Source organism: Corvus brachyrhynchos, unplaced genomic scaffold, assembly GCF_000691975.1.
Source record: "Corvus brachyrhynchos isolate BGI_N302 unplaced genomic scaffold, ASM69197v1 scaffold115, whole genome shotgun sequence".
Taxonomy (NCBI): domain Eukaryota; kingdom Metazoa; phylum Chordata; class Aves; order Passeriformes; family Corvidae; genus Corvus; species Corvus brachyrhynchos.
Genome location: NW_008239553.1, coordinates 1,866,246 through 1,877,921, shown reverse-complemented (window position 1 = coordinate 1,877,921; position 11,676 = coordinate 1,866,246). Strand labels below are relative to the sequence as shown.

At 41.0% G+C, this 11,676-nt stretch overlaps 1 protein-coding gene across 18 annotated transcripts in view; it reads right to left on the bottom strand.

The window, feature by feature from the left end:
- Window positions 1-5,427, bottom strand: part of CD44 (CD44 molecule (Indian blood group)) — a 51,190-nt gene extending 45,763 nt beyond the window's left edge. For 9 of the 18 annotated variants that reach the window (XM_017742024.1, XM_017742033.1, XM_017742035.1 and 6 more), the window contains exon 1: window positions 5,251-5,425. In XM_017742024.1, the coding sequence (XP_017597513.1) occupies window positions 5,251-5,317 (67 nt within the window). In that variant the 5' untranslated portion in view covers window positions 5,318-5,425. Of the gene's footprint in view, window positions 1-5,250 lie in introns of all 18 variants that reach the window. The other 9 variants (XM_017742028.1, XM_017742025.1, XM_017742026.1 and 6 more) reach the window with 4 other exon arrangements.
- Window positions 5,428-11,676: the final 6,249 nt, after the last annotated feature.

Genomic DNA, 11,676 nt, shown 5'->3' with positions numbered 1-11,676 from the left:
CGTACCTAGTGCATTTACAGGCGGCAGGAAGAGCTTATCCCAGCCTCTTTAGTCTGTTTTGAGTGGGCATGAGGGCTCAGAGCGCTCCCTGCAAACAGCCGCAGCCGTGCTGCCCTGGCACGCATGATACCAACCCCTTGCTGATATGCCTCCCTGGTGGCAAGCTGTGTTCTCTCTGAGAGGCTGCCAGCTTAAGGCTGGTGCTCAACTTTCAAAAACCCCAGTTTGGCCAGCAGCTTGCTTGCTTTCTGGGCACTTGCTTACATCTGCTCACAGGGGTCTGGGTGCGCACAGAACAACCACCGAGCTTCAGTTAACCTCTCACTTCTGTATGGGAAACCTGCAAGAAACTGTTCATTACAGCTACCCACACACACCACACCCTGCTTCTTTACAGACACCTATCCATTAACAAAAATAACAATAAAAAAGCCCCCTAGGGAAATGTACTTCTGAGAACCTGTTTTGCTAACATGCTGTCACTGTGAGACATACATAATTAACAGAAGCTATGCCATGGCAGGTTTTTTTTACTATTATACATTCTGTCAGAGGCAGCATCTTATTTACCAAAGCAGGTATTTTGTAAAACAGACATTAATTGTGAACTTGAGGATTGCAGGCTAATGCCCTTTTCCTAGGCAATTGTCAGTTTGCACCCTGGCAATCTCTTTTATAACCCTCTCACATGCTTTTGGAACAGTACCATTAGCAGAAAGAGAGACGGAAGTTTTAACACAGCTGCTGCATGTCTGGCTTTTTTTTTCTGGTTTGTTTTTTTCTTTTAAGACACAACACAGCCTCTTAGAGCTTCCAGCTACTAAGCTGCATCAATCATCAAGAGAAAAGAGAAAACAAAGTGAAGCAATGTATTTTTCAAACTCCAAATATAAGTAAAATTCAGGTCATCTCTGTGATTTTTACTTTGAATTAGCATACCCTGCTTGTGCTTTCATGTTTTTAACTGCTAAAGCTGTAGATGATTCTTCAACTCCTTTTGTTTCTTTTGGCCTTTTGTATTGTTTTGGGTGTTTTTTTTCTAATGTTTCACAATCTGAGAATCGAAGGTTATTGTGCCAAAATAAGATTGCTGCATTACATAAAGTTGCCAGTGTTGTCGTATAGAGGAACTGGAAAGTCCCAAAGCCATTGCTTACAAAAGAAAGTTCAATTATGTTCTTAATTGAAAGCACAGACTCAAAAAATGACTGTAGGATTCGTTAGGCAGGAAAGAGTCACAGAGGTTTGAACTTTAAATTGCAGTTAGCTGAACTTTCTGTCTGACTGGAAAGATTCTCCAAGGAAAACCCCTCTTTTTCTCAGTTGCCACTTCGCATCGCTGCATGCAAACTCATTCATGTGATGAGCTGCTGTGCCGTCCCTTGGGCGGGGGCAGCTCCGGCAGCCGCGGCAAGGGAGGGAAATCACAGCCAGCTGCTACTGATATTACTGCTGAGGCACTGTGGGGAGGCTTGTGATTGAGCGGGGAGGAAGCTGATAAACACACAGCACTGACTCAATCCTCTCTGCCACTACTATTAGCAGAACCCATAATGGTCACTGATAATTACAGTGTTTGATAGCTTTGAAAGTATTATTGCCTCTCTGGGAGGGAGAGATGACTGTATGTTAAGAGATGATGGACTCCTGGAAAATGACCAGCAGCTACACCAAACCGGCTTCACGCCTACAGTCGTGGATAACACACAGAGAACGGTCCAAACCACGAGGTTTGTCACAGAGAAACCCTGACAGGAAAAGGCAAAGAACAAAATAGATTGTGGATGTGTTTTACTTTGTAGCAACTTGGAAGTTTGCATTTCTCCATTGTAAGAATTCAGTTTAATGCTGACAGATTGAATCAGCATGCTCCCAGATGCCAGCTGACGCTAAAGCACGATGTGTTTTGAACAGCATTAGCTGTTCCTGTGCAATGTTGCATTGTTCTCAAAGTAGGTAAGATCACTCTGGTGAGTCATGTTTGTTTCACAGTTATCCTCTGTGAAGTTGTATTTCACAGACAATCACGTACATTTATTCCTGGTCCTGGAAAAAACAATTCTAGAGGAGAGTTTTGCAGAACTCCTTCCTTTGCTCTCTCACACAGCATTCTCTTGAAAAAAAAGAGACCAAAACCAAACAGTGATTTATAAAGAACAGAATACATATCATGTGAAGAGGAGAATTATCATCTTCCATATTGACTGTATTTTCAAACACTTATCCCTTAGTTCTGGAACAAAAATGTGATGCAAGAAGACCAGATAGAAGATGGAGAAGCCTTTTTACAGCATTTGGAATTTCAAAAACTTTTAAGTTCTTTGACTGATTTACCCTCTCCTTATAAAAGAACTCTACATTGTTCTTTCTCTGCTTCTCTAAAATGTATTTTACTACCAGTCAACTACATTCAGAACGCATAGTATCAAATATTATCACATCTTTTCAACAAGTATTTTAGCAGTAATGACCTCAGGATTCTCTCTGGTGTTTATTTGTCCATCAGCGTGTCATGATATCTCCTACTCCTGGCACATTCTTGATAGTGTCGAACCTCACGCACGTTTAGGTGATAGATGAATAACTGCAATATTTACACTGTCTTCACGTCAGGCCTGTAAAAGCCTGGGGAACTCCTCTGGAAAGAAAGATATACCACACATGGATGAAGATTTTGTTTAACCTTGGCTAGAGCCACCAGTGGTTTTAAAAGCATTTACTTTAAAAAGTTCATCCTCAATTGTATGATGCTATCTGTCCTCATTAAGCCTTTCTCTTACTTCCTGTTTTCAAGGTAATGGCTCTTCATTGCGGTGAACACCAGTACCTAAAGAATCTTCAAATATTTCTCCAAAGACTGCAAGACAATCCCCTGCCATGGTTTGTTGGCTCTGTGTGTGCGCATCTTTCAAGGGCAGCTACGTAACCCTTCCACTAAACAATGATGGAAAGTTCAAGTGAATGCTTAATAAAGCCTAGTTACTTTGTAGCTTTGGGAAAACAGCCAAGATACACACTGTAAAGACTAGAGTGAAAATAAACTAGCACAAAGAGCTTCTTCAAACTGCTTTATTTACAAATTTACACGATAGATATGTAAACCAAGGGGCAGGCAGGTCTCTTCCTTTGTGACTGATAAGCAGCTGCAGTAGCCCTGTCTCAGAGCCTTACCTTGTGCTAACAGCCAAGCTCCCTCCTCCCACAGGCAGACTCACTCTCCCTCCTTCCATTTCATCTGTACCACTACTACTTCTGTTCCAGTTTCTTCCAGTTTGGGGGTCAAAATTCTAGGATTCGCTTTGTGTTAATCAAGGAAAACTTTGAGACAAATATTTCTACAAATACATAATGCTCACAGGAGATAATCTGCTACAAAAACATAATTCACCAAGATGTCAGCATCTATATTCTCCAGGATCCAGACTGCTTAGACAAGTCATGTCAACACCATGAGTAAACCGTGTTCACATATCAGTGACAGTATAGCCACAACACCACAGAAATAAGTTTTTCAGCTTTCTCTGTATCTCATTTTTCCTTTTGAAATCAATTAAGAGTGATTCCAGGTCCTCTTTAATTCTGTAAAACTCTGTACTAAAGGAACCAAAATTCCAGTTCAGGAGTTTCCCAACAGCAATAGCTATTAGTCTGTGATGCACAGCAAAATCACTGGCTAAAAAAAGAAAACACCAGCATCAACTGCTGTTTTGAAATGATTACTGACTACAAAGTCACGCTGGAATGTATTTTATACCAACTCAAATATACTGTAGCTGTAGTGCAATACCTTACTAAGCCAGTAAAGAAACTTCCCTGGGGGGCATTTGTGAAGTTTGACATACTTTTTGTAGCTATGCTGAAGGTTCGATTATGGGACTTTCTGTCTCACTGTAAAGCACTGTAAAAATCCCAGAGTCAGTTCAGACCCTGATCTCTAGGACACTCCAGGCAGCTCATAGAACTAAAAATCAATCAAGGAATTATAATATTTATATAGTGCACAGACTTGGACCAAGCCAAGTATTTAAACACATCTTTAAACACATCTTTAAACACATACCTTATTTGCCTACAGTAGCCTTGTCCTTTCTCTTAAGGTTTTGTCTGTATACCTGATCTTAGCAAGAGCATTTTGGTACGACGGACACACAATTTTAGAAAGAAAAGCAATGAGGCTGCTTCAGCTATCACAGATGCACGGGGAACTTGTTCCCTCTGACACACCCATTCACAGCCTGGCAGCACTGCAACCATTACATGCTGCTCAAGCAAGTGAGATATATATTCACTATACACACAGACACAGCCCTTGGGTGACAATGGCCATGAAAAATGTATTTTGTTAGACTCCTGGAACTGATGAGCACAAAAACAATATAGAAGCACAACTGTTATCCCTAACCACAAAATGCCTCGAGGCAGTTGCAGTCACAGTGAGAGTCTGTTGAAAGTATGGTCATTTCCCTAAAACATGGTTGAGCCTGCACCATATGAAATTTCAAAAGCTTTTTGTCACTTTGGACATAAAATTTTTATTTTTTTTTTCTCTGTATTAACCTTAGATTTTTAAATACAAATATTTGAAGCAGATAACCACACTGCAGGAAGGCAATCGGTAAACAACTGAATTTTGTCACTTCTAACCCCCTTTGTTCCAAAAGCTCATCAGTCAGCCCCAAAGAGACCTTAGAAAGTCAGAAGCAAGTGTGCTTGGCATAAAAGCTCTCCAAATCACAGCAGAGAGCCCCTCAGTTTTTCTCCCGTTTGGCAGGGCTGTGCCCAAATGCAGTATGTTCCAGCTGTTGGTTCAGCTCGTGTAAACTCCAGAATGCAGCTGTAAGCTGGGGGGGGGCTCAGCCCCTTCCCCCCGCCCCCCTTTTCGCTGCAGTCCAAAACGGAGCTGGGAGAGCAAACTGCGTTTGTAACAGCAGTCACATTGTCGAACTGAGCTTCACCAGAGCCGTGCTGAATTCCCTAATGGAGTCCTGGTCTGAGTTTAAACTTCATTCTTTAATCTTCTGCAATTCAGGTTTTATAGATCTGGAATTGCCCTTTACAAGCAATACACAGCTTTCTGTGATTGTACAGACCAGCACAACTGAGATTACATTTCTAAAACATCTCTGATAACACTTAAAATAAAAAAAGTATGTAGGTGCAAGAAAGCTGTTTGCTATCTAGCAGAAGAGCACTTGCTGTCTGAAGCATTAACTTAACAATCAGAAGTGTTTTCATTCATAAAAATCTTACCTGTTTCTGTTAGACAGAGCTTCAGCAAACATAATCCAAAAGTTGCCCATAAGGAGAAGTTGGCCATTTTTTTCTTGGAACTGTTTTGCAAAATCCAAAGATCCTTGCAAGCTGCAGAAAGAAGTAAAGCCCCGACGCTTGTTAAGCCTGCAGTCAATGAGTCTGAAGTTTGCTGCACTTTTTATTCTAAGGAACTAAGTAATGACATAACTGGGAGGGGGAAGCTCCATCAAAAGTCACACCCATAAAGTTACCCAGAAGCAGAAGAAGGGGGAGTAGAAGGCGAGCTAGTACTGACTAAGCAGGCACAATTGAGTTTTAAAGAGCCACTAAATCTTCTCTTCTTACACAAGTCCAGTCAAAAGTTATACTTACTGTGCTTGTAGGAAAATTTGTGTAATCTCTCCTGATTCAGCTCAGAAATGCACTGTTTGTTATAAGCTTTTCCTCCTGCATTTAAAATCTCTTCATTATTGCAAACCAAGTGAACATAAAGCACTAAAGAGTTTCTGAACCCCGGTAAAAGCATCTATAACAGCCTGGATGTTTCCCAAAATATATTTTGCTTATTTATTCCTATCTCACCATTTTCTCTTTTTGCAGTTCAATTAAGAGCAAGTAAAATGCCTGCTCTGCAATGAAGCTTTCTGCAATGTTTTTGTTCATTGCTGGAGGATAACATCATGCAGAAGGTAAGTCAAGGTGGTTCAGTTTCCCACAGTCCGTTCTCTGCACAGGCTGCTCCAGCAAGAGCAGTGAATAATGCCAGTGCCAGCACAATGCCAGTGATACTGAGGACTAAGGCTGATATTTTATTGTATTAATGGCATGAGGTACGGAAGGAATTTTTCCTCCTTGTCCCGATTCAGAAAGCAGAGAAACTGGAGGAAAAGGCATGAGATCGTTGAGGTTCAGACAAGGTCTCAGTTCCTGAGGGACATATGTTCATTGCAGTGTGTGGTTTTGTTTGGCTCTTCATGAAACCCCTGCTGAAAACCTCAAGGCCTCTGAAGATAAGCAAAAGCCTTGTCTCTTGTGTGCCTTAGTGCTTGCCCGTGGTGTCTCCATGCACTGGCTTCTCTTTAGAGCTGGAGAATTTTAACAGTGGCTCCTGTGCCGTGGGATGAGGGGTCACCCAAGCCAGCACATCTCACCCTTAACAACCAGCATGTGGCAATGACTGACAGCCAGAAATGCCCTGATTTCAGTTTCCCTTGCCAAATCTGGAATGAATAGTCCTATATCAGGTTACCATTTTGTCGATTTCCCCACTTCAAAGAATTTTCTCATTCATTTAATCTCTGTTAACACAAAACAATGGAAAAATACAGATAGGTCTCTCCAGCCACAGGAACAAGAAGGTCACACAAAGAGGTTTTCAGGACTTTGCCTTTTGTTTGCCTTTTGGCTTAGAGATGGCTGGCTATCCTTTCCTCAACCAGCCAAATTTTTAGCAACAGGTTCCAACAGGCTTTTCCTACAGGTCTAAAATATCTGATGGGACAAAGTTAAAGTGAAAATCTTTCCTTTAAACACAGGGAATCTTTTTATTAAGAAGCTAGAAACTTTGAAATTACAGATAAAAGGCATTTTCTTTAGTGAATATGCTATTTTTTTTTTTAAGAAACCGCTTTAAAAGCAATTAAAAAGCAATCTCCTATATAACTTATTGTCTAAAGTGGAAAGAGATATAGTTCTGTAAAATCCTGTACATTTATCTCTATAAATGTTTTGGTATCAAAATACATGAATAAAGTCTATTTCAAAATGCCGGTGCACAATTAATGAATGTTTTAAATTTACTAAGTGTATATTTTTCTTCAATTGTTAAATTACTTTTAAAATTCACATCCTATGGATGAAACAGAATAATTAAACATTTAATTAAAACTCAGGAAATTTTGAGTCTTATTTTTGAAGAACATAAATTGCCTTTCCATTAATATCCTTTATTCATAGTTATACAGAATTTAAAAAAAAACAAACATAAGTTTTCTTTGGCACAGGTAAAGGGAGAAAAATGTCCATTTTAGGGACAGAGGCAGAGTCTTATTTTACCAGGAGTGGAAATTCCTAGTCTCTTCATGGTCTGAAATTTCTAATTCTAGCCCTTCTGACACCTGATTATGAGTAGGTTGTTTTCTAGATACCAAAATGTTACTTGTTATTCATCTCAGTGTTTTCAGCCCTTCTGCATATGTTTGGCAGGGGTGGGTGGTATTCCACTTTGGAAAGACTCTCTCTTGCTTGTTGCCCTAAAAAATTGGGCTAAGATTAGACACATATAGACCAGGTACATGGAAGTGCTGGTGCCTAATGCAAAAGAAAAAGGCAGATCTATGCAAGAAAAAGAATTGATCACATTATCATGTCTTTTCACGTGATAAATGACAAAAATAGTTAATGGGCTGTTTGTATGTGACACTGAGTTTGGCCATTCCTCCTGCCATCCACCTGCTTACCTGTCAGCCCAGGACACACATGTGCATTCCAACGAAAAAATGACACAAAAATGTTTCCTTCCTTCCCACACAAACACGGTCAGCATATGTTGGTCTCAGGTACACAGCAGTCCAAATCTACCCTGGCTGCAGGGCATAAAGCTGCCCAGAAAATTTAGTCAAAGCAGATGTACAACTCTGGAAAAAACGGTTGCGTATGGGGTTTGTTTTTGGTTTTGTTTTGGGGATTTCTTTGTGAGAAATACATAGCTTCTCCTTTAGTTTGGGAAAATCTTAGTACATAGGAACAGAAAAATCCTGAAGCAAATCTTCAGCTGAAGAAATGCAGCAGAGCATCCCTTTTGAGCCTGTCAGTACAGTTAAATATTTGAGATTTGGAATTTGCTTACTTCCTTGGCCACAAGCAGCTAAATTACCGGCACCAAAAATTTGTAAAATGATTAATGAATTAAGTTTTCAAAAGAGAATGAAGCAATAAGACTGAAAAAGGATAAAGCCCCAGCATTTAAAGTAGTGTTTTTCTTTGATGCCTTTGACGCAGTGAATACTGAATCTGTGATGGTAAAATATAGTACAGGAACAGCAAAATAACTCATATGTGAACTGCAGCCAGCACTAATTAATTTTTATAAAATCCTAACAGGATTCATATGTTGGAGCCCTAGAAAAGGAACAAGCATGGCTTACCAGTGATATAAAAAGATGATGGGGTTTTGGCAAGAATTCACATAGAGGACGAAATTCTGGTCTAGCTTAATTGAAAGACCAAAATTCCACTGAACTCAGTGGGGCAGCCTCTCCTGAGAATGAATATTTAGATTTTATATTGTGGACAGACAAGAAAATGGATGTACCTGGATGAACCTGTACTTATGATGGAAAAAACAGGTATCAGTGGAGATCGATTTCACTATCAAATGGGAGAAATTGAAAGAAGGGTAGAATGGAATTTTGTTTCTGTGAAAATAGCTGGCATTTGTCTTCGAAAGGCTGAAATTTCTAAAAAATAAAGCTCCTAATTTTAATTTTTTTTCTTTTATCAGCAGAATACTATTTTTTAAAAATTAAAAAAAATCATTTTCTGAGCATAATTTGGTGACTACTTCAAGCTTGTAATAGGGAGTTGAACAGCAACTGGTCTTAGTGAATATAAAAAGCACAAATGACATTAGGTAATTCTGGTCATGGCTGTGTATATTTTGCGTAGACTACGGGTGATCTGTGAGACTGGCTGAAAATCAGATTTGGGGGAGCAGGGAGGATTTCATACCCACTTATCTGCAACATCAATAAAATATGCTATTTTTAATAAGATTTCCTCCATGTCCCTAGACTGCAATCTAGTTTCCTGCATTTCAGACTGGATTCAATTTCAGAGTAGATTTAATTTTCATTATCAATCCCGAAAACAGGTTTTGTAATGGCAACGGTTGTAAACGCTCCAGTGTGGCATCTTGAACTGCACACTTTTCTTGGGCTCAGAGTGCTGATGGGAAGGCACAAGAAGAGCCTGTGCTGGTTTAAGCAAGAAAAGCTGCTCTTTTGGCTGGAGGGCAAAGCACTCCCTTGGGAAGTTGAGCGCCCGGTTCTACTCCCATCAAGCTTTTGTTCCTAGATGTAATTTACAGCCTGTGTCCTGCAGAGAGTTAGGGAGATGAACAATGGCTCCTAGTTGTTTACTCCTGAAAAAGGCAGCACCCCAGATTGGCACCTACGTGTGGATTCATCAGCCTGTTTTACTGGTTTGCCCCAGATCCCTAAACAACTCACTAATCCAACACAGGCAGAAACCTTCACAGCCGGAATGGCTCAAGCTGGCTTTAAGGAATTCTATGTCACACCATGTGGCCCCAGCGTTTTTCTTGTTCCCAGCACCACCGCAGTGCACGTAGTCCTTGGCTGACCCTCATGTGCCAGCAGTGCCCAGGCAGCAAATCATGCTCCCAGTCCCCACGGACAGCTCTAACACCACTATCCCCCCTCAGTAACTAAGTTGTTGTTGGAGATGGAGCTGGAAACCTGCCCGTCAGCAGGGTCACCAGCTGTCCCAGCCCGCAGCAGAGACACAGAATGCATTAGTGACCGACTGAGTCACCAGCAGCTGTGCAGGGCCGGGGGTGGGGAATACAGGGGAACCTGAGGGGAGAACCTTCTCTGTAGGTGATTTCTGTCTGTCTCTGCCCCTCCTTCCCCTGGCTGGCCTTCCCAGCACACAGACCATGAAAGAAGTCCCTGGAGCTGATACATCCGAGCAAAAGAAAGTGGGTATACAGCATGGTGAGCATGAGCTGCTCTCTTTGTGCTCAGCATTCTGTATTCCCACTTTCATTTCTTTTGTTGGCAGTGTACAATAGGTGAACCAAGCTCATACTAAGTCATTTCCTGGATGTACTCTTTTCTCCCCGATGTCTTTCCATTTTCTTCCTTTTGATTTTGCTTCATGACTTTTACCTTGACTTCTCCCTGTCATCTCCACTAATCTCTCCTTTTTCTTAGCCCCCATTCTTTCTCACACGGTCTCTCTTCCATGCAGCATATTGGAATTATTAAATCAAATATTTAAAGCCCCAGAAGAGCAGGTGAGATTTACAAAAGGCAAACATTCAGGAAACTCTGGAAACACTTCATATTTGCATAACCAAACTGTTAACTGTTACATATAGATAAATACTTAGAGGCCCTTGTGCCTAATACAGACCTGACCAGAGCCATTCAAAGTCAAGGGAGGTTTTCCACTTATTTGGAGGAATTTTGAATCAAGGCAGCTGCAAACAGTGTTTAGTTCAGTCCCAGTATGTGTATTATGATAATTCTGCTTACTGCATTATGTGTTTCCCCTGTATATGTATATATCTATCTTTCTATCTATAAAATCTAAGAGGATACAGGGGTTACATCAGATATATAGCGACTGATAAAATATTTTCCTATCTAACAAAAGTAAACCCCGAATTTTAGCTGGAACAATTTCTGTTCACACCAGATTCGTTGGTGCCAGTCTTGCCATTGCCACATCCAACATACCCACATTTAGACTGTGTCTTAAACATAGCAGTGTGGGAATGAGCAGCTAAACCTATCTTTTTCAGTTACAAGGAGCACTAAAACCAGACCCTGTCTGTATATAAACAGAAACTTACTAAATTTCAGTAGTCTCCCTGTTAGTCAGTATTATGATCCCTTTGAAAGGTGGAAGGGAAGGAAAAGCATCCTAATTTTAGACCATAATAAGCATGTTTGTTTTCAGAGGCAAGGGTTCCAGCTGTTTCCAGCATGGCTCTAGGAGGGAAGGTGCAGGTGTGCACACATCATGGAACGAACAGGGTGAGGAGGCTGACAGGCATAGCAGTGCTAGGTTTTGAAATGCTGAACTCAGTGGGTAAAATACACACAGAGCAGACCACCACTCTTACATGTTTTTAAGGAATGCATTGCTACAGCAGTAGCATCTTCTTCCTCAAATGGGCAATCCTTTTGCCTTGCTGGATGTGCAGACATCTGCAGCAAACAGCATTCCCCCCAAACCCTGTACGTTCTGCAGGTTAAACATAGCCAGGAATCAACAAATTGGTGCAACAGCAGCAGCTTGTTTCCTGAGGTTTGATCCTTTCCATCTGGGTATACCCAGACAAAGCTAGAACTGCTGTCTCCCTGAGCTCAACTGGAAAACAGGGAGCCTGAGGAGATGTCTCACATCCTGGTGGCACTAAGTGCCCCTCCATGGATGGAGAATGCATAAGGCAGGAAAACCCTCCCAGTTCTTCCCCTTGGAGCCTTATTTCTGAGCTCTATATAATGTATGTTGGAATTGTCAAGTAGAAAAACCTACCACTTCTGAGGCAAGTTCCCTTCTCTGTAGAGTAAACAAGCAAAAGAAGGTAATTCTGGGTGACTGAAGGCAGGAGTTTTGTGTGAGGCCGGGACAGAGGCACAGAAAATAGAATTCACAAAATTAGTGAGACAG